Genomic DNA, 24143 nt, shown 5'->3' with positions numbered 1-24143 from the left:
AGTGAGAATATAAAAGAATATAGTTTCATTGAAAGTAAAATATCTGCTATGGCTTAATATGAGAGAAAATGTGTGTTGTATAAACTTAACATTGGAGAAATGAGTTTAATTGACAAAAAATGGTGCATCGAAAGAAATGCGGTTGATTTGTTAAAGGAATCTAGATTAAATCTCAGATGTTATAATATACAGAAGAGATTAAGAGCTTAGATTCCAGAAAATATTTATGAATCAGGACTGGCTGTGTGGTAAATAACTTGCTTACCAACCACATAGTTGTGGGTTCAGTCCCACTGTATGGTACCTTGGGCAAGTGTCTTCTACTATAGCCTCAGGCTGACCAATGCCTTGTGAGTGCATTTTGTTAGACGGAAACTGAAAGCAGCCCATCGTGTGTGTGTGTATGTGTGTGCGTGTGTGTGTGTGTGTGTGCGTATATCTTTATGCGTCTGTGTCTGTCCCCCCACCATCACTTGACAACCGATACTGGTGTGTTTACGTCCCTGTAACTTAGCAGTTTGGCAAAAGAGACCAATAGAATAAGTACTGGGCTTACAATGAATAAGTTCTGGGTCAATTTGTTCAACTAAAGGTGGTGCTCCAGCATGGTTGCAGTCAAATGACTGAAATAAATAAAAGAGATAAAAGAAATACACACACAGATATATACACCAACCATTACCAGAGGTATGTTTCAACCACTGTACATCAGCTGATCTCTTCTGGTTCACTGCCACCTACTGCCACGGACCTTATTGTCACCACACTCCAAACTTCCACTAGCTATTTGGTCCCTAATATACATAAATAAAATAATCCCAACCACCCTATTGTCTCTGTTTGCCCCACAAAACTTTTATCTTCCTACCTTGACAAACTTTTATCCCCTCTTGTCGCTGCCCTACCTTCACATATCAAAGACACTAACCATGCACTACAACTCTTCAAAGCATTCTCTTTTCCATCTGGTGAACCCAAACTTCTTTTCACCATGGACTTTAAATTTTTGTACACAGCCATCCTTCACGACAGTGGTCTACTAGCTCTTAAACCATCTTAGACCATCGTTCTGTATCTGAACCCAGTATTACACTCTTCCATCTAGCTGAGCTCATCTTAACACTCAATTGTTTTTCCTTCTCTGGTGAACTCTATAAGTAGATCAGCGGTGTTGCTATGGGTACCAGGATGGACTCCAATTATGCCAACCTCTGTGTAGGTAATGTACAGGAGCAAACCTTTGCTCACTTCTCTGGACCTTTTCCAGAGCTGTATGACCGTTGCATCAATGACTGTACTGGCACCACATGCCTTAACAGACAACAACACAACAATTTTATTTCTTTTGTTAACACCTTTCCCCCTGCCTTGGAATTCACCCACACAATATCTGATACTTCTGTTTGCTTTCTGGACATCTCCATCAAAATCTTATCAATTATTTATAAATGTATAGTGTAATTATAACGTCTTCATTTATATTGTAAATTTACTTTATGCTATTGAGACTTGAAGAGTGGCTGTGTATCGTTGGATCGAAGAAATATTAATTTTTGAGATTATTGATTTTGATATCGTAGATTTGTATACATAGTCACAAAACACGCGTCGTCATTTTAATGCATATTTTTTTTTATGTGTATTATTTAGTATAGAAATTTTTAGTACAATATTGATAATAATGCAATAAATATATGCTGTCATTTTCCTAGATTTTATCAGCATAATCACAATCTACTTCATCAATAACCTATCACTGCAAAATTTCATGCAAAAAAATGTGTATTTTTCATAAAGTTGTAAGACACTCATCTTGCACCTCTTATGTTAACTCTGTCAGTATCTCTCATATACACTTCTGCACCTTCTCTCTATATGATGTAAGGCAGGGCTGAAGAAATCAACCAACCAACATTTGAATCAGCTATTATTGAATATTGATGCTTCAATTTCTGTTGAAATAAACTTTCAATGTGTCACAGTTGTGGTCAACTCACATGGTTTGAGTTGTTTTACATATACTTTATGATTGCAATTGATAACAAAGATGACAACTTAAAGACCCTACCTTTCACTCCACAATGAGCTGCTCCACCAGGAAGTTTCAAGGCAGATTTCTTGTAAACAATATGAGGATACCCTTCTCGTTCCACATCGTTTGTATGATTCCACAAAGGTTCCACAAAATAGTTATCTTCAGCTGTTGTAAAGACACCTTGCTGAATTAAGAAAGAAAAATAGTTATTATCATACAGTTATGAGGCCAAGAAGTTTTGTACAAAAAAAAATGAATAAATAAAAATAAACAACAGTGAATTTGTAGCCTTCATGCATTTCCAGTTGCAATATTAGAGTGAGTGAATTATTGTGAAAGCATTACTGTGGGAATTCAAAACTTTGTACAATGAGAATCTACATCTCACTATAAACTTTCCATTCAATATTAGTTTAATTAGGTTCAAATTTTATAGAAAAATATAACTGATTGGTTTCATCCAAGTATATTACTACGATGTTGCAGGGCAAAATGAAAGGTAAACCCCACCAAAAGATTTGAACTCAGAATGTAAAACACCACCCAATTATCATTGGTTTCTTTCTTACTAAATACTAGGGAAGATGCATCACAGAGTACATATTATACCTTAGATGGCTGAGTGGATAATGTCCTTGACTATGTGAACTTTGGTTTGAGTACAAATCCACTACAGGCATTTTGTTGTGTTTCTGAGCAGAGTACATTATTCTCACTGCCCTAAATAAAAAAAACTATCTTTTAGGAATATAGTTACCAACTAAGAATTTATTTATTTATTTATTTAGGGCAGAGAAGAGATATCTACTCTGATATATTGATCAAGATGTAGATATTGTGTGAGGATATTAGGAAAGTGGGATGGAACAGTTCTCTCAGTTAGGAATGCCATATTTTAGATCTTAGGAGAGAGACAGATTATATGTGGTAAACATAAAAGTAGAGTAGTGTAACAGGTTAGTTCAAGGAAAGTGAAATATAGGTAGCAAGTTCTGAGGGGCAAAATGAGTTAAAATATTTAATGGGTATAAGTCATCTTCATTGGAAAATTGTAATTATCTATTACAAAAGAGATTCTGAACAATGACTAAACAGGCTTTAGTCTTTTGTTACCATATTTCTGCTGAAATAACAGCCTTTGTTTCAATTTAATTTTTTAAAATTATGAAGAATTTAGAAAAATAACTTATTATTAAGCTGGTGTTTAAAAATAGATTAACATGAAATTTTAATTTAGATCACTTTAACACTTTTGTTATCATATTTCTGTTAAAATACACTACTTTTGTTTCAATTAATTTGGAAAATAATGGAGAATTTAATTAAATAACTGTCCTTACTAATTAAAGTGGAGTTGGAACATAAATTAACATGAAATTTTGATGAAAAATTTTAATTTAGGCCACTTTAAAAAAAGAAATTTATACCATAAAACCAAGGATGGTCTCAGGCAGATAAATCTGAAAAGGGTTAAGGATATCATTAGCTCAAAGTGTTAAGATCTAAGTAACAATTCACTAAGTAATGAATTAATTGAAAATTTTTAAAAATATGATTGAATGATCTTTAAAGTTTCTAACAGAAAATATGAAAAAAATTATTTTATTTTACTTACCAGACCATGACAATTACTTAAGGCAGCTTCTGATTTATATGGTTGGTAGCTGAAGCCTTCAAAATGACATCGATGGACATCAAAATGCTGCTTCTTAACACCATATTTATCCCAGTATTCAACAACAAAATTACTGGAAACCAGTTTCTTATTCAGTGTCAAATTAAAATGAAAATCATTGCCATAGGCTGACAATTTGTAGAATACACGATCATGGATATAATAATTGGACCAGAAATGTCCAGAACCAGGGCCTTGAAAAATTTGGCGTTTTTTACGGTTTGTTGTTGATGGCTCGTGTTCTTCACCAGAAATTTCCAGGTTGTAACTAAGAAACTCTCCTTTCCGATTAACTAGAGTTGGTATGACGAGCTCGTAGTGGGACAGCTGTCCAATAAGTTGTTCTGTAAAATACAGAAAAATATAAAAATGCTATTTTAAACTTGTATTTGCTGGGTAAACAAAAGATTTATTCAAATTTATGCTCATCAACATGGCTAGCACTGTTCACTAACAACTAATATGAGATTTCAGGTGAGCAGCAGAAACCTGCCAGAGATAAGGAGACTAAATATAAGCAACATGTTCCCAATATATTTCACTAGTTCCTGATATTTCATGTCACTCCAGTTACGACAACGAGGGTTCCAGTTGGTCTGATCAATGGAACAGCCTGCTCGTGAAATTAATGTGAAAGTGGCTGAGCACTCCACAGACACATGTTTTATTGTTTGTTCCTTCTCGAGCCATCCCTGGCTCATAGGGCCAGTTTCCCAGTTTCCTTGGTGTATAGGTTCCCCACCTGGATGCGACGCCAGTCCATCGCAGGTGAGCTGCAAGATGCAGGAGGAAAGAGCGAGAGAAAGTTGTGGCGAAAGAGTCAGCAGAAGTTTGCCATTACCTTCTGCCGGAGTCGCGTGGAGCTTAGGTGTTTCGCTCATAAACACACACATCGCCCGGTCTGAGATTCGAACCCACGATCCCTCAACTGCAAGTCTAGCCACTAGGCCATGTGCCTCCACACAGACATGTGTATCCTTAATGTAGTTCTTGGGAGATTCAGTGTGACACAGTGTGTTGCAAGGCTGGCCCTTTGAAATACAGGTACAACAGAAACAGGAAGAAGGAGCTTTAGGTGTTTTCACTCAATAAACACTCACAACGCCCAATCTGGAAATTGAAACCATGATCCTATGACCGTGAGTCTGCTGCCCTAACCACTGGGCCATTGCACCTCCACACTTGATATTTAATGATATACTGAACACTAACGATGCCCTCTAATAGATATCCCTAAAATGTTACCTTCTGGTGGAAAATGCCGTTTTTCCAAAACTGTTTGTGACTTTTCACCACTATATAATGACAAATGTTGTTAAAAAAACTTAAACAGAACCTCAGCTTTCTTCAAAGATAGTAAATAATTCTGGTCAGGAATTGTCTTTATGTCATATGTAAACTTACAGAATTTCAACTTTTCCTTGGCTGATCAAGAAACTTATCGTGGGTTAATTAATGAACTATCTTGAAAAGTATCTTATTGCTTTGATTAAGTCTAGATCTATATTTAAATTTGAAATTAGTATAGAAGTGAGTTCTTTAGGCCTACAATAAAACATAACTGAGAGGTACCTGATTTTTCATCAAATTCTAAATGAATTTTTTAACTTTTGTAAGTCTTAAGTTTTTTCTTCACCCATTTTTCTTCGATATTCTGTGTAATTGTTATATCTTTATGGATAAACAATTACACTGCGACAGTGAAATGACAGTATAGTCAAAACAAATGGCAGTAACCACATGGAATGCAACAACAATCTTTTAAGAATCAACAATCCAACACACTAATTCAAACTGTAAATTTTGAACTCCAGCTTTGAACTATCAACACATAAGCTGTGGAATTAGCATAATGATTTTATTAAAACCACAGGATTAAACAAAGAAAAGACAATGCACGGAACAAATAGGGGTCAGGGACTTGTTGGATGAGATTACATATAGTGAATAAAAATATAATTGCAAATGAAAATGAAAGAATGAATGGACATGGAATGGGTTTGACCCCCAACAACCACATTACCATTTACTTTGCCCTACCCCACCTCACCCCCGCTTAATTAGGCACTTACATTCAGACTACTTACTTCCAAGTTTTTTGACATCAGGCATTTCTTCTCCAGATGTGCTTTCCCTTTTAAGTGATATAAAAAGAGGTTAACCAAAGCACACCCAGAGACAAAGGTGCCTGATGTGATACCTCTTCCACACGTCCTCCATATCACCTCTTTCGCTATATCTATTACGGCTAGAAAGCAGAATTTCTCTTCTCCTTTTAGAGAAGATGGCAGAATGATCTTAATAATTGACTCAGCTGACAGCTGTATTCTCCCCAGCTATGACAATACCTGTTCAGTAGAAACTCACAGGTCTGAGAGACTCAGATACTGCATGATTGCATGCAAAACTGTTTTGTTGCTCTGCCCGCAATGTGGGCATGTAGGCGAATCCATGACACCATGCCTCACAAGTTTATCCTGAACTGGTAAGGCACTTCGGAAGCACAGCCAAGCCAGGGACCTCTAGAAGTTGTCCATAGGTCCTGGGCCGAAAGTCCTTCAATGCAGGTTGGCAAGCTGACTTTCATCAAAACCCAGCATCTACACAGGCTGTCATCACACTTGCCCCCTACCAGCCTTCTACAGTAAGCCGAGGTGGTACCCACTTTGCTGGAATTGCTTGTTCAGGGGAGAAGCATGAGTCCCTGTTGACACTCGGCTTGCCAAGCTCCCACCCTTGGTCTATGCCTGATCCAGCATTCCAGTTCACCAAAAGAAGTGAACCTGAGAAATATCTCATCAACGAATAGAGACCACACCCACTCACCATCCAGGTAGAGCCAGAGATGCCTCAACCACAGCGCATGCCTACACATCTTTAGCCATGGCTTCCCTAACCCACCCTTTAGTGGGTGTTGGCAACAGATATAGTGCTCATCAACAACATTCATCATAACACTTTTAATTTCACTTTCTGCCTGCAGTGCGGCTATAACAGTTTGTAGCAGGCTGGATGTGATGTGCCATATTAGTTTGATATAATGCAACCCACTACTGAATATAGCGTGTAGATGTAACGCTTGAAGGTTTCCATGTCAGAGTACCAGTAAACATCGAAAAATTAATACCAAGAAGGAAGAAATATTATTTACATATGTTTATTCATTGCCCGACAAGTACTTAAAGAGACAGCAGCAATTCTAGAAATAGTAACAAGGTTGGCTTGCTGGTTAGTAGTTGGTAGTGTAGAAAAAGGTTGTCTGTCAGTAGAAAGTGAAAGAGTAAGGAATGCGTAGTGCTTACTAGAAAGAAATAAAGGGTAAACATGACATCGCCTTTCTTGCGGTTGAAAGCCTCTCTTCGCATGCATGTCGAGTGAAGGGCGAAAGGAAGTGTTGCTCTTGGTTAAGGCTGACGCAATAGCTGACACATAAGAAGAGATAGGAAATTTTCTTTGTTATATAGACTATGGTCAGTAATGTAGGTCAAACCTTAAACAAAAGACTGACCTTTCTGTAACAGGCACAGGTCCTAGTGTTTCTTCATCAATCGTCTAGTGTGGAGAGGATTTCCCGCTTATTTTGACAAGCAACAAGCCAGTGGATTTGGTTTCAAATCTCAAGCAGGGTCAAGCTAGACCCTTACAAGTCTCTTCTAATGGTTTCATATTTTTTGGAATTAATCCCAAAAGGCAGCCCACATGACCGACTTTTTTCGATGGAATGTATTGAATTTTGAAATTATAATTTAGTAATATTACACCCCAATGTTGCAGGTGGTTCGCAGTATGAGTCGGTAACCCTTTTTTAGACCCATAAATCAACTTCAAAGGTCTATGGTCTGTTTGCAAAAAAAAAACTTCTGCCATGCAGAAACCAGTGAAATTTTTTAATTGCAAAAATAATTGCTGGGGCCTCCTTTTCAGTTTGACTATATCTCGTCTCTGCCACTATTAGCAAATGCAAAACATGAACCACTGGTTTTGTACTTCTGTTTTCATATTTATGAAGTAAAACTGCACCTAATCCATGCTTGGAAGCATCAGACACTACAATGATGTCCATTTTGGGATCATAATGTACTAACGACAGGTCTGAGATAAGAATTTTTTTTATTTCTTCAAAAGTGTTCTGGCATTTAGTGGACCAATTCCACTTTACTCCTTTTTTAAATAAGTCGTTCAATGGAGCTCTTAACTTGTGCATATTAGTAATGTAGTTTTGGTAGTAGTAAAGTTGGAATATTTGTCAGCACAGGCATATTCCTTATTGCATCTACCCTCAATGGATCAGGATGTCTACCACTTTTATCCATTATTTACCCTAAGTACTTAATTTAGGGTAGAAAGAATTTGCATTTTTCTTCACTCAAAATGAATCTGAAAAGTTTAATTTTCTTAAACCACAGCTTTTATGTGTTCCACATGTTGTTCGTGAGAATTACTCTGGATAAAAATATCGTCCAAGTACAGGATTGCAAATTCGCAATCAGATAACATAGTATCCATGATTTTCCAGAATATTTCTGGTGCAACTTTTAATCCAGAAATTAACTTTGCTTTTTATTCTTCCAGCACTGATAAAATAAGTATGGTTTAATTGATTATATACCCACACCCCTCAAAATGTGTTAGAAATCATTACAAATAATTATATTATTGGTACTAAAATTAGAATCTTTGCCAGTCAATTGATCATAATGAATATTATAGTTGCAGTTTATCGATCATGTCATGGAACACAAAGGATTGGGCTTTTGACAGTATTTCATATACACTTCTGGGTTCAAATCATAACAAGTTTGTCTTTTACATTATTTTTTATTCTTTCAGAATTGATTTAAATAAGCACCAATAGTGTACCTATTTTTTTACTGCCCACAAGGGGCTACACACAGAGGGGACAAACAAGGAAAGGCAAATGGGTTAAGTCAATTATATCGACCCTAGTGTGTAATTGGTACTTAATTTATTGACCTTGAAAGGATGAAAGGCAAAGTCAACTCAGCGGAATTTGAACTCAGAACATAGCGGCAGATGAAATACCGCTAAGCATTTCGCCCGGCGCACTAACGTGTCTGCCAGCTCACCACCTTAATATACCATGTCAATTTATTTAAATACAAAAAAATGGATCAAACGTCCTTCCTGAGCCATAGGTTCTTAAGGCCAGTTTCCTGGATTTGTGTATATATTTCCTTCCTGGATGGGATGAATGTTTGTCACAGAATTACACATTTTGCCAGTTGAGTGGATTGGAGCAACATGAAGCAAAGTGTTTTATTCAAGAACACAATGCATTGCTATCCAGAAATCGAAACCACAATTTTACAATCATGAGTACAACACCCTAACCACTAAACCACAAGCCCCCACTTATTTAGCTACACACACATATGATAACTGGTCTTGTAAAAGCATCAACTGTTTCACAAAAAAAGAGTCCCCAGAGCACACTAATTTATCTTTTCAAAACTATTGCTCCAAATCAAGGCTTTAATGCCATTGTAGCCAGTCTAATAGGGCAACCTCCCTATATGAGATGGGATGCCTTGGATCAAAATAAATAGCTAGAAAAACAAACATTAACAGTGTTATCAACAAATAAAACATTATTTCATTGTTTCACTTAAGAGCAGAGACTCATTAGAACAGACCATGGGCTGAAGTCATTTTGATAAACATGAAGAACAAACAGCTTCAATAAATATACATACAATTTGTCAAACTTTAAATGTTTACTTAACAGAGTTGGAATTTAGCAGCATGCTTGTATGTGAGCATGCGTGCATGCATGTGTGCATATGTATGTGTATGTGTATATATATGTGTGTGTGTGTAAATATATGCATATAAAAGTATGTGTATATATATATATACATATTTACATATATACATATATATACATATATACATATATATATATATATATTCATACATATTTATGTGCATATATATGTATACACACACACACACAAATTTATATACATATAAATATCATATATGCGTGTGTGTGTGTGTGTGTGTGTGTGTGTGCGTATCTTAGATTTTGTGTTTGTTTATAATAACAGGGTGTAGATTTTGACTAAGCTGTTAGTGGTGTTGATACTGTTTATTTTGGCTTTTGGATATAGTTTATACAAGCCTTGATCACATACCAACTCCCATTACCGAGGTTAGTATATATAATTGTCTGATGTTATTCATGTTTAAGCATCTCATGTGTGGGAGGCATGTGGGTGAGTATGCTGTGTGTGTGGATGCATGTGAATGTTTATGTGTGTGTTAGTGACAAAATATATTATGTGTGTGCATATACGTATGTATGTATGTATGTATGTATGTATTGATAGGTAGATAGGTAGGTAGGTAGGTAGGTAGGTAGGTAGGTAGGTAGGTAGATAGATAGATAGATAGATAGATAGATAGATAGATAGATAGATAGATAGATAGATAGATAGATAGATAGATAGATAGATAGATAGATAGATAGATCAACTTGTATCAAACATAAATATACATACAGAAAGAAGTACATCCATACATTCATCCACCCCTCCATACATATGTACATGCGTAACATACATAATATATATCGCATACATACATACATACATACATACATACATACATACATACATACATACATACATACATACATACATACATACACACATACATTCATTCATACTATTACACATGCACATATATACATCCATAGGATCACCCAACTCAGAAGAAAAGGCAACCAAATCTCTCTTAGATTATACCATATCCATGACATGTATATAGGACAGCATTGGGTCATATGAAATCTTTTTTAAAGAAATTCTAGATAAAAGGATAGGATGCTTATGGGTGGAATGGATCATAGGTTTGAACTGGAAGTAAAGCAACATTAACCACAAATGATAGGTTTATATTCTTAAAATGTTTTTACTCTAAGAACAAGCCCACAGAATATAGAAAACCTTGTTGCAGAAAAGGTATGTCCTTAGAAAGTCACAGTGGGTGAAATATGCAACATGAAACAATGTTTATTGCAATGATAAATACAGAAGAATAATGTATCTATTCATTCTTAATACATTCTGGCAGATTCAGACATGAATATGCTGATTGTTGTTGTCTTTCATCTTCAAATAACATATTCAAGGCTGAATCTTTTCAGAACATTAAGAAAAAAAAACAGAAACATGATTGTTAACTTCTCATTGCATCTAAGGAATCATTATTGGTTTGGCAGATATCAGCATGCATCAGCAAATAATTTGTTTGCTGATTTTTGTAAACAAGTGCCAGTACTCTTAATTAGATTCATTCATTCAGAGTAGCTTTGACTGAAGAGGCGCAAGGAAGTCAAAACTCTGCAATACCCCAAAGTCTCCTTATGTCAACCAATTGTGTGTACTAAAAACATACATTACCTAAAGAAATACACAAGAGTTTGTAACAAAATATTAAGAAGGAAATACTGATTGTTTTTTCAGTTAAAAAGTAATTATATTGCAGTGTGGAAGGTGTTTGTAAGCCATTTAAGAAACACACAAAAGCTGTTCGATTCACTTCAACATTTAAGTTATTAAACTTACATGCTGAAGTGAATCGAACAGCTTTTGTGTGTTTCTTAAATGGCTTACAAACACCTTCTACGCGGCAATTGTTTTCGTTTCAGCACAGGATCTCAGATCAAATCACTAGCTATGCAAGTACATCTCAGTAATTACATTATAGATTAAATAACAATTTCCAATATTGTATTGTACAGCTACAGTGGGAGGCTGAACTGGAAGAAAATCCAAAGTTAAATTGAGGAAATACCTGACAAGAAACACCAGAAGCCAGAAATAGTCTCACCTCTCTCACTCCCTCTCAAGCTATCTCACTATTTATTGATTGATTGATCAATAAGCATCTATCTACTTATCTATCTATCTACCTTCCAACTTACTACCCCGTCTAACTGCCCACCTACTAGCTTGTGTTTTTATCTACCTTCCTCTCAAACTATCTACCTGTCTAACTGCCTACCTACTAGCCTGCATTTTTATCTACCCATCTCTCAAACTATCTACCTGCTCTCAAACTATCTCCCTGTCTAACTGCCCACCTACTAGCCTGTATTTTTATCTACCTATCTCTCAAACTATCTACCTTCCTCTCAAACTATCTACCTCCTCTCAAACTATCTACCTATCTGCCTGCTTATCTACCTGCCTATCAACCTACCTATTTAGTTAGCTATCTCCCTACTGTCCATCTATCAATCAGACTGTCTATCTACCTGCTTCCCTTTTTATCTACCTGTTTACCTGCATGCCTAACTATTTATCTCTCCATCTACAAGTCTATGTATATATATATATATACCTATCTACAGAAATCTCCCTCTTAAGTACACGACTTGAACCTAACAAAAACATGCTGTACCTGTGGATTGATTGCATGTGTCGTGCAAACATGCTTGTTCCACCATCATTGGCCACTGTAAAAGTAAAGTAGATAGCTTTGGAATTATTGATATCAGAAGATGACTTTAAAGCTGATTCAGAGTACGTCACAGGTTACAGAAAGTTTTGCTCTGTGGGGAAGGAGCAGAAGTGAACAAGGGAGATCTGGAGCTATTGGCTGCATAGAACGATTTATATGCTGTAATTGAACAGTATGATGCTGAAAATGGTTATAACATGGATGAAACAGGGTTGTTGTTTTGGTTGCTGCCCAGATATACCCAGCTTATGCTATACGAAGATGTCAGCACCACATGAGGAAAGAACAAACGTCACTCATTGTTTGTGCGAATGCCACAGGAACACACAAAGTTCCTTGCACATTAATCAGAAAATACAAAGAGCCGGCCTGTATCAAGAATCAGGAATGACCTCTGGAGTACTTTAATTAGAGTAAAGCATGGATGTCGAAACATGTTGTAAATGGTTCAACAGAATATTTATCCTGAAGTGAAAAAGTGAATGGGACACCGTGTTCTCTTGTTGATGGACAACACTCCAGCCCATTTTGAAACTTTTGAATGGGATAACATCAAAGTTGTATTTTTCTCCCTTAATTGCACTAGCTGGAAACAGCTATGTGACATGGGGATGATTGCAGCACAAAAAAGTGGTACAAGTATTTGTATCTCAAGCAGTGGCAGCTCATGTATAGGAACTGTGGAACTGCAGCACCCACTATTTCCACTCGATATTATCAATAAAATTCAAGCCTTGTACCTATAATAGAAAGTATTATCAATAACATTCAATATAATGAGTCCTTTTTTTCTTTAATTCTTTCTTTATACTTGTACATTATATAATCCTTAAGCTTAATGTCAGTAGCCATCCCCTAGTTTATGAAAAAAATACAAAAATCCTTGTATAGAACTGTGCACTTCACAATTCCAGCAATGTGGTGTATGGCTGTTGAGTGCATGCTCACATGTCTGAGATAGGAAGCTTCTCACTAGGGAGAGAGAGCACTGCGTGAATGACAGTGCCAGGTGAAAGGTAGTGTTTCTTTTTGACTTCACATAATTTGTGCTTAAAAACGTGTTTATATTCTTGAATATGATGAAGTGTAGAATTAGATTATTATCTTGCTTCCAGCTTTAGTGTTGCTGCCAGGATTTGAAAAATAGGGCACATTCCTTGCCTTATTTTGTGATTTAGGGGGGATTTTTGAAAAACAAGGGGGAATTTATGGCAATGTTCAGTGAATAAACTAAACACCCTACCTGGCAGTGGCTAAAGTATAAATTAAGTTAATGTATAAATTTTCTTTTTATATGTTTGTTTCCTTTTACACAATATTAAAACAACCGCTAGAAATTTTCTGAAACAGTAACCCCCACTAATTTTATCTATGAGCTGCCACTGATCTCAAGGACATTCTTGAGTTTTACAAGCTTGATGAAGACTCTAAGATCCACAAGAAAGAGCAAGCAAAAAGGCTATGCAGTTGGGTGGCAGGTGTAGTTTTACAGCAATACTGCTCATCTGCTTGGTGCCACTCACTATGTGAAGTGTGCATGGGATACAATATCAGCCACATCAATCAAGAACTCATTCAAAAAGACTGAATTATTAAAGTTAGATGGTAGCTCAAATGAAGAAATCAACTGGATACTCGAAATTTTACTTAGTTTTGCTTCTTTGAATATTGCAATGAACAAGGACAAATTAGAGGAATATATATAATGCATGTCGATGATGAAAACAAAGAGAAGGATGCACATGTGATTTTGGAGGATGTTGAGGGGTTGATAACAGAATTGCGAACTGAAGAAGTAACTGAGGATGCTGATGACGAGAGTGACCATAGCAACTATTACGCCAATCGAGAATGTCAGTTTAAACGGCTTCAACAAACTGTGCAACACCGTGCTCAACATTGAAGATCGATTTCTATGTGCAGATGTGCAAGCTATATCAGGGGATAGCTACAATAACCTGAAAAACTACTACAATTGCTTTCAGAGGAAGCTAAGATGAGTAATATTGGAAGTGAATCACAAAAAAAACACAAAATTTGAGTCAGATGATTTTGCATGATATGTTTAAACAATAAACTTCACAAGATATCATCTCTATATATATAAATGGCAAAATGTCTGTGTGTGTCCTGTATACAAATCCACAATTTTTCAATTAGAGAGCTCGCACTTTCTATGGTCATTCAAAACCGTCCAAAGGTGGTCGTGCACATCTTTACATTTCCCCAGTCACCCTGCAAAGCCATTAAAAAATCAATAAAAGTGACATTTTTGTGAATTTTCTATCCAAAACCCAATCAAAATGCCCGAAACTTGTTACGCCAATTGAATGCCAGCTAGCTGTATGTGATTGGTCAGAGATTTGGACAGTACTCACGTGTATGTGCGCACGCACGCAACTGTATATGCATGCACTAGCACTATGACCCGGCGTTGCCGGGTCATAGTGCTAGTATATTTTGAACCATTTATTACCTACTAGCAGTATCGCCCGGCGTTGCTCGGGTTTGTAAGGGAAATAATTATATAAGCATTTTTAGAGATGTAAAGTATAATAGCCATCTCAATATGGCTAACCACAAAGGGGGAGGGGTGTTACTGTAGCTTTTTACGTTCTGAGATTTAATAATAAATTTTAGAGAGTTACTTCCCTTATATATGTCAAAAATGGATTAAAAATGGGAAAAATTTATGGTAAATTTTTTTTTAAATCGTAGACTCATCGTAGACGCACGCTAATACCCAGACGGTCTCGATATGAATCACGACTATAAGATACCCGGTTTTGGTTAAACTGCACCGCAAAATGTGGGAGTAGTTAGGAATCTAAATCGTAGGAGACAGACACACAACCTCACTTTTATATATAAAGATTTCCTCTATTTACATAATATTGAGGTCTCTTCTTTCTTTTGTTATCTTACTGTTTTTACCAATATACATATATATATATATATATAAATATATATATAGTTACAGAGATGTACTTGCATAGCAAGTGACTTGATCTGAGATCGTGTGCTGGAACGAAAACAGTTGCAGCGTTGAAGGTGTTTATAAGCCATTTAAGAAACACACAAAAACCGTTAGATTCACTTCAACATTTAAATTTAATTTGGGAAAATATTTTCGTCGCTTTGAGACCGCGACCTGTTAGCACGATATTTTTGTCAGTGAACAGGTCGCGGTCTGAAAGCGACGAAAATATTTTGGCAAATTAAATTTAAATGTTGAAGTGAATGTAACGGTTTTTGTGTGTTTCTTAAATGGCTTACAAACACCTTCCACGCTGCAATATATATATACACACATATATATATATGTATGTATGTGTGTATATGTGTATGCATGTATGTGTGTGTGTGTGCGTGTCTGTGCTTGTGATTGTCCTCCACCACTGCTTGACAACGAATGTTGGTTTGTTTACATCCCTGTCACCTAGTGGTTTGACAAAGGAAACAGATAGAATAAGTACAATGCTTACAAAAATAAAACTGGAGTTGATTCATTAAACTACAATTCTTCAAGGCATTGCCCCAGCATGGCCACAGACCAATGGCTGGAAACAGCAGAAGAATAAAAGAATACATTCTCTGCTTTGGTCATATGTTGAAGGCATGAGAAAGCTTGAGTTTACATGAGAAGGCCTAACAGACCTGGTAGAAACAGCAGCCAAATCTCCCTCAAATCACACCTTACTGTCTTATGTATGTATATATATATGAGCCAATGAGGGGGACCTCTACATGGTAGCTAGACCTGGTAGAAATAGCAGCCAAATTTCCCCCAAATCACACCTTACTGTCTTATCTATGTATATATGTATGTATGAGCCTATGAGGGAGACCCCTACATGGCAGCTAGACCTGGTAGAAATAGCAGCCAAATTTCCCCCAAATCACACCTTACTGTCTTATCTATGTATATATGTATGTATGAGCCTATGAGGGAGACCCCTACATGGCAGCTAGACATGGTAGAAATAGCAGCCAAATCTCCCTCAAATCACACCTTACTGTCTTATCTTTCTGCTACTTGGATATAGGTGTTATATTCGTTGTAAAAAAACTTTCCTGTCACACACTCACGCACACGCACACACACACACACACACACGCACCCTCACACACACACACACACGCGCGCGCACACCCACACACACCCACTCACACACACGCACGTTAGCTTACAATTTTATTTATATATTTGCGTGTCTGTGTGGAAAGAGGAAGTGGGAGGCAGAGTGAAAGAATCACTCACTACAGTAAGTCAATTACTTTCATTTTATTCGTTGCCCACTGTGTGTGTGCGTTTGCGTGTGGTGTAAACCAGACTAAGAAAAGCATTTGACACACACACCAGAATGTGAGTTTTCTGTAAATTTTGCTTAACTGGAGTTTAAATTTTAAAAACTGGACCTGGCATGACGCGATGCATTGTACTCTTAAAAATGCAAGGTAAATTGTAATTGAAGAAATCCTATATTGTAGATTTGTATAACTCCCAAAGGGAGGCAGATAAAATCTGCCTTTTATAATAAGAGATTTAGATGTTCATCAATGTTGCTGTGGAATAAATCGTTGATAAACTTGAACCTGAGATTTTTGTGATTTTGCACGTACTTAACCGAGAGATTATTATACTTGCGAGTCTATCAATCTAACTGTCTATGTATCCATCAACTTACTTTTCTTTCTATCTACATATCTGTCTACCTATCGACCTATCTTCCTACCTTCTTATCTACCTCTGTACATACCTATCACTGTACCTTTTTTCTATCTCACTGCCTGCCTGCCTGCCTATCTCTAAGTACAGTGCCACATATTGTTTACTTGTTGCTTATGTTGAGCTAGTCAATGATGATATATTTTGTTGGCTGCGTAAATAACTGAAGCAAACTCACTAACATTTAACTTGGTATTTATTGACAGACATAATGATATTTGGGATATGAACAATATTAATAATTGCTGAATGGGATAGAGAGAAAACCATACCACATCCATAGAAGTTACTTATGAGACACTGTGTGAATGTTTAGAATGGGTTTGTCTGAGAACCTGGAGTTGTCTGGGCAAATGTCCCAAGCCGCCTGGCAAGAGTGAGGTGTGTGAATCAGTCAGTCGCCATCAGCACTTTGCATGAGTAGAGTGCAAAAGCGGTTTTTATAAGGTGAACGATTCAAGAAAACCACATCATGCCATAGCTTCATGCTGATTGGTCAATTTATAGATCAATCACGTGAACCTGTAGGGGCGACTTGTGGTGCCCAACAAAATATCTAGCGGTTAGGGCTTGAATCCCCATTACAACAGTAACACAACAGTACACACAATAGCAAGAAGATAAAAGCTTATGTTTTGCAGCCAAGGCCTTTGTAGACAAGAACCATGTATCAAAATCTGATAATCAACCTGGAAACATGGGAATCAGGTAATACAATGCTAGCTACAGACCAGAGAGACTTGAGGGCAATAATATATCAGCTCAAACTTGAGAAAAAAGCCAGTTCTGATCAAATACCAAACACTGAAATAATATTACAAGGAACTAACCAGCACCTTGTGTCGCCTCTTTCACCTTCATTTTACTTATGAGACATTTTAAAGTTAGTTGGTATCTGCTTCAATGATATTTGTACATAACTAAGTATATATATATAACGGTGCGAAACTGTTATGATCTCTTGGATGTTGACTGATGAGGAATTAGCTATGAATTTTCTGTGTGCTATGGTTTTGTCAAATTTTCCATTTGTTTTTGTTAAATTTTCTGTTTGTTAGGTTTTTATATTAAATTCCTTGAAATATTATTTATGTATCACAACACACTCCTTATACTGACCCTGCCTGCGATTTGAAACCAAATCCACCTGCTTGTTCCTTGTCAAAACGAGCAGGAAATCCTCTCTGCACCAGATGAGTGATGAGGAAATACTCGACCCCACTAGGAACTGTGCTGGTCAAAGAAAGGTTAGTCCTTTGTTTAAGGTTTCAACTCAATTACTGACCATAGTCTATATAACAGAGAGAATTTCCTAATTCTTCCTCTTTCGTGTTGCCAAACCAAGGAGCAACACCTGGTTTTGTGTCAGCCTCAATGAAGAGCAGCACTTCCCTTCGCTAAGAGAGGCTTTCGACCACATGAAAGGCTATGCCACATTTATCCTTTCTAGTCAGCACCATGCCTTCCTTACTCTTTCACTCTCTACTGACCAACAACCTTTTTTTACACTATCAACTACTAACCAGCAAGCCATCCTTGTTGTCACATATGTAAATAATATTTCTTCCTTCTTGGTGTTGATTCTTCGATGTTTACTGGTACTCCAATGTGAGAACCTTCAAGCATTACATCTACACACTACATTCAGTAGTGGGCTACATCATATCAAACTGATATGGCACATCACATCTAGCCCGCTACACATATATATATATATATATATATATTATATATATATATATATATATATATATATATATATAATCATTACAGATATAGGGTAAAAAATTATTAATTTAATAAAATTAACATATTTTACCAAGTAGTTTTCGGTATGGAAAAGAACCATATTCCGTTAAAACTTATACAAAAAATTTTTTTTATATATAATTATAACAATAATTAAGGGTTTAGCAACAAGTTGCTTAACCACATACCGAAAATTTTTAGAAATAGCAGCCAAAAGATTGCTATTTCTTTTTAACAAGAGACATATTTTGTAATAAAGAAATAGCAATATTTTGGCTGCTATTTCTAAAATTTTCGGTATGTGGTTAAGCAACTTGTTGCTAAGCCCTTAATTATTGTTATATATATATGAAGATGAGAATGTGTGTCTGTCTGTGTGAATCCTTAAAACTCGAGAACTACACAAACGATTTCATTCAAATTTTACATATGCCTTACTTATGGTCCATGAGTTTCATGGGTCAAAAAACTTTCCAGCTTCTTACCTAATGCGAGCCCTGAGCAATCTTTTATCTCTTACACTACTTCAGTATTACATCTCTATTGTAATGTGAGATAATACGTTTGAAAGAAGTCTGTCCTATATATATATATATATATATATAATAATAAATATTAGGGAATAAATCTCTAATAATATTATATATATATATATATATATATTCCTTATGCATTCGAAAACCGAGTTATCGATTTTGACGTATGGTGTATAAAAAATTCAGTACTATTTCGGCTACAAACTAACTTAATTTCCATTCGCATATTTGCATTTCAAAAATTTAACATTATGATCTTTTCCGTAAATCAACTATAGTAAACATTTTATACGACGACGACGATGACGTCACATTTTCTATGTGTGTGTGTACCTTAAGAGACATTAATCATCACGACACACACCTTCACTCACTCTATCTCTCTCTCTTTCTTTCTGTCTCTCTATTTTTCTCACTCACACAAATGCGCACGCACGTCCATTTCATATACACGTACATACATCTTTCACTTTCTTTCTGTCTGTCCTTTTCTCTTTCTCTTCAAATAATCTTTTACGGAATCAGCGGGAGAAAAACAAAATGAGAACAAGACAGAGACAACAGAAAGAAACGGAGACAGAAAACAAGAGAAAGCGTGTGCGTGTGTGTGGTGTGTGTGTGTGTGTGTGTGCGCGCGCGACCGCGCGTATTGCGTGCGTGCGTGCGTGCGTGCGTGCGTGCGTGCGTGTGTGCGTGCGTGCGAGCGAGCGTGCGTGTGTGCACGCGTATGTTCCTTATGCGTTCCAAAACTGGGTTGCTCGTGTTGATGTATGGGGTATCACAGTATTCAGCAATTTTTTTGTCTACTAACTAAACTACATTTTCATTTACATATAGTCTACGTTATCTCAACAACCAGCCATAGTTATTTGAAAGACACTGCTCTACAACAACCAGGTTTCAGCAAGGAGGATTGTAGAAAACCGAAGGCGGGAGTCTGAAGAGAGAACCGAGATAAGATTTTCTCTAGATCAGCAAAAGCATGCTGCAGCACGTCAGATGGAGTCTGAAGAGAGAAGGGAGATGAGACTTTCCCAAGATCAGCAAATGCATGTTGCAGCACTTGATGTTGGATCATTAAATCAATATTTTAATGATTAGACAGAGGTCCAGTAGAACAGCTCTCAGAAACAGACTACGTACAAATTCGTTCTTTACAACTGAGTTCAAATGCCGCCAGGGTCGACTTGCCTTTTATCCTTTCGGGGTCGATAAAGTAATTACCATTTGAGCACTGGGGTTGATGTAATCGAGACCCCCCACACACACACACAATTTGTGACCTTGTGCCAAAATTTGAAACCAATTTTATCATCTTGTGATGAAATTATGAGGTGATGAAGTTACTGGCGACATACTTACCATTATATAATTTACCAGCGAAAAGCTTACAATGAACAATACATAATACATACATACATACATACGTATACATACATACATACATACATACATACATACGTATACATACATACATACGTATACATACATACATACGTATACATACATACATACATACATACATACATACATACATACATACATACATACATACATACATACATACATACATACATACATACATACGTACGTACTAGGTTTCTCTAAGAAAGAGCAAAAGAAAATGACGCGCATCCTCGAAATCCAATCTATTAGCAGCACGGTGAAAATTTGTGTGACATTCCATTGGAGACTCTATGATACACAATTGTGTATCTACAAGGACACTTATGTAAAAAGTGATGCGCACGCAAACAACAAACAAAAATAGCAAATATAGCCAGAAACTACAAACACTGCAAGTCCCGATGAAAGTATCCTTCGCATATAATACGCAGAGAGTATTGCATATAATACATTGAGAGTATCGCTTTTAAAACAGGGAGGGTATTGCTTACAATAACATTAAGCATTATAACACATCGAAGGAATTTTGTGGAGGTTACTAAGTTTAGTTGAAGCCAAAATTTGATTTTCAAAGTCCTCCCTCTGAAGATGGTCAAGTAATGACTGGTAGGAGTGAAGAGGTTAAATAGTAGGGAGCAGGAAGGAATAGCTTGCTGCATTGCAAAATAAGTACCAACATGGGTGAACACACTGTTTTGCAGCTAAGAAGTTCGTTTGAAGCCACGTGGTTTCGAGTTCAATCCACAGCGTAGTACTTTAGGCAAGTGCCACCTGCTATAATCCCAGATTGGTCAATATCTTCTGACTGGAATTTTGGAGACGAAAAACAAAGATAGTTGCAAAGCGATCTCTGTGCGCGCGCCGTGTATGTACGTGTGTGTGTGCGTGTGTGTGTGTGTGTGTGTTGATGTTGTATATGCAGTATAACATAGCGGTTCGACAATTAAAGATCGATAAGCACCAGACTGAAATAAGATGGTCTTTTAAAAAAGGCTTTGAAGATTATAGTGCCCCATCATAGCCACAATACAATGACTGAAACCAGTAAAAAAAAGAATCAGTATAATATGATACATCTTTTAAAATCTGAAATTAAGCACACTAAACTATTACGTTAATGAAATTTACCGCTATCGGGCTAAAAACCATTAACGGTTTCCTCTTATTATTAACTTATTGTTATAAACCTCAAAAAGAACGAGTATATTATCGTATAAAACACTTCCTTATCCTTTATTGTAAATATTTTCTTTGTAGTACTAAGAGGATAAGCAACTAAAAATGTTGGCAATAACTTCTATCGTAATTTCGAGAGTTTAACGGATCAAGATTTTTGACGAAATCCTCAGCACAGGCTAGTTGAAATATTCTTTTCTACTCTAGGCACAAGACCCGAAATTTTTAGGAGGGGGGGCAGTCGATTAGATTGACTCTAGTACGCAACTGGTACTTATTTAATCGACCCCGAAAGGATGAAAGGCAAAGTCGACCTCGATGGAATTAGAACTCAAAACGCAAAGACAGACCAAATACTTATTTCTTTACTACCCACAGGGGGCTAAACAAAGAGAGGACAAACAAGGACAGACAAACGAATTAAGTCGATTATATCGACCCCAGTGCGTAAATGGTACTTAATTTATCGACCCCGAAAGGATGAAAGGCAAAGTCGACCTTGGCGGAATTTGAACTCAGAATGTAAAGACAGACGAAATACCTATTTCTTTATTACCCACAAGGGGCTAAACACAGAGAGGACAAACAAGGACAGACAAACGGATTAAGTCGATTATATCGACCCCAGTGCGTAACTGGTACTTATTTAATCGACCCCGAAAGGATGAAAGGCAAAGTCGACCTTAGCGGAATTTGAACTCAGAGTGTAACGGCAGACGAAATACCGCTAAGCATTTCGCCCGGCGTGCTAGCGTTTCTGCCAGCTCGCCGCCTTAAGCTAGTGAAAATATTGACTTTAATATTGTTACTGAGATTAACTGCAAACATCTCTATATAATTATTCTTTCTACGATAGGCACAGGGCCTGGAATTTTCGGGATACAGGAGGTAGTCAGCTGCATCGACCCCAGTACTTGACTGGAAATTACTACGAAAGGATGAAAGGCAAAGTGAGCCTCGGCGACATTTAAACTGAGAACGTTAAGTGTCAGAAGAAATGCCGCTAAGCATTTTGTCCGACGCGCCAGCGATTCTGCCAGCCAACCACCTAAATATCTATATAAAAGTAGCCGATATAAATGTTGGTTGGTTGGTTTCTTCAGTCGCGCTTTATAGTGTCTAAACATAGAGGAAGAGAGAGTAAAAATGACGTAGAGGTAACAAACATAAGAGGTGTAGGATAAGTGTACACAGGAGGTTTGATAGCTGTCAATGACAACTTCACGAAAAATACACATTTTAAAGATATATTTATTGCAAATATGCAAATGAGAATATTGTTTTATTTAATTTTAATATAAGGCAATAAATATTTTTTGTTTTGAAAATTTGTATTCATTTCATCATTTTTGTATAAGTACCAAGAAATTTGGTCAAAGTAAAATTCTAATTATTGTATTGTTGTATTTCGGGATGTCATTTTTTTGTTGTTGTTGCCAAATAAACACATGCACTATATATTTGGGATCTTTTCGGTTTGAACGGCAGTTTTTAACATAATTTCTAGGTAATTAAAAAATTTCAAACTTCGTATACTGGTAGAATGTGTTTATAAAACATCTTTTTCTCTTGCCTTTATTGAGAAAATTCTACAGTTTGTAAGATATTTGTTGTTGTTTTTTTCTTCAATTTCTGCAATTTCAACCAATCACTGACGTCTATTGAGTTAAAAAGCAATCTGTGCCGTATGAATATGTCCCTCGTTTAAGAAACAGATTGGGTTTATTTACATTTGTGAAGAAAAAAAAGATACCCTTCCCCCACCCCTAACCCTAAAAGAAATTGAAATACAATAGATCGATTCTAGGGTCATAATTATGGGTGACAATTTCATATGACACCGCTAGAAAAAACTGCCGTTCAAACCGAAAAGATCCTATATTTGTTTTTCACTCGTTTATTACTGTTCTTATTTTAACTCGTGTCCATTGTCCGAAAATCTTTCGTCACTCATCTGTGACCTCTTCAGCGACACTTTTCGTTTGCGTGTGTGCTCTTGCTCCACTTACTCCATTCTGCTTTTCTATGACGTGTATCCTTGTGTGCGCATGCGCTTGTGTGTGTGTGTGTATGTGTGTGTGTGTGTGTGTGGTGTGTGTGTGTGTGTGTGTGTGTGTGTGCGTGCGCGCGCGCTTGTGTGTGTCATTGTTCATAGCAGTATGGCCTTCCTCTCAGCCCCATCCTTTCACCCCGTTGTGCTGCTGTCCTAGGACCCGAAAATTAGGTACAGTTCCTGTATCTCTCTGTGTTTAGTGTGTGTTCGTCCACCGTGTTGCCATCGTGGTAGTTGTTGTTGTTATTGCCATTGTTATCAGCGCCGCTGCTGCTGTCGTTGTTAGTCATGTTGAT

At 36.7% G+C, this 24143-nt stretch overlaps 1 protein-coding gene across 1 annotated transcript in view; it reads right to left on the bottom strand.

Moving 5' to 3' along the window:
• LOC115216418 (A disintegrin and metalloproteinase with thrombospondin motifs 6) overlaps positions 1 to 24143 on the bottom strand; it is an 85164-nt gene that overhangs the window by 43177 nt on the left and 17844 nt on the right. The window contains exons 2-3 of the mRNA XM_029785741.2: positions 3651 to 4054; positions 2069 to 2219 (exon numbers count right to left, since the gene is read on the bottom strand). Of these exons, the coding sequence (XP_029641601.1) occupies positions 2069 to 2219; positions 3651 to 4054 (555 nt within the window). The remainder of the gene's footprint in view (positions 1 to 2068; positions 2220 to 3650; positions 4055 to 24143) is intronic.

This window comes from Octopus sinensis, linkage group LG10 (genome assembly GCF_006345805.1).
Source record: "Octopus sinensis linkage group LG10, ASM634580v1, whole genome shotgun sequence".
Classification (NCBI taxonomy): domain Eukaryota; kingdom Metazoa; phylum Mollusca; class Cephalopoda; order Octopoda; family Octopodidae; genus Octopus; species Octopus sinensis.
This window is presented reverse-complemented; position numbering and strand designations above follow the sequence as displayed.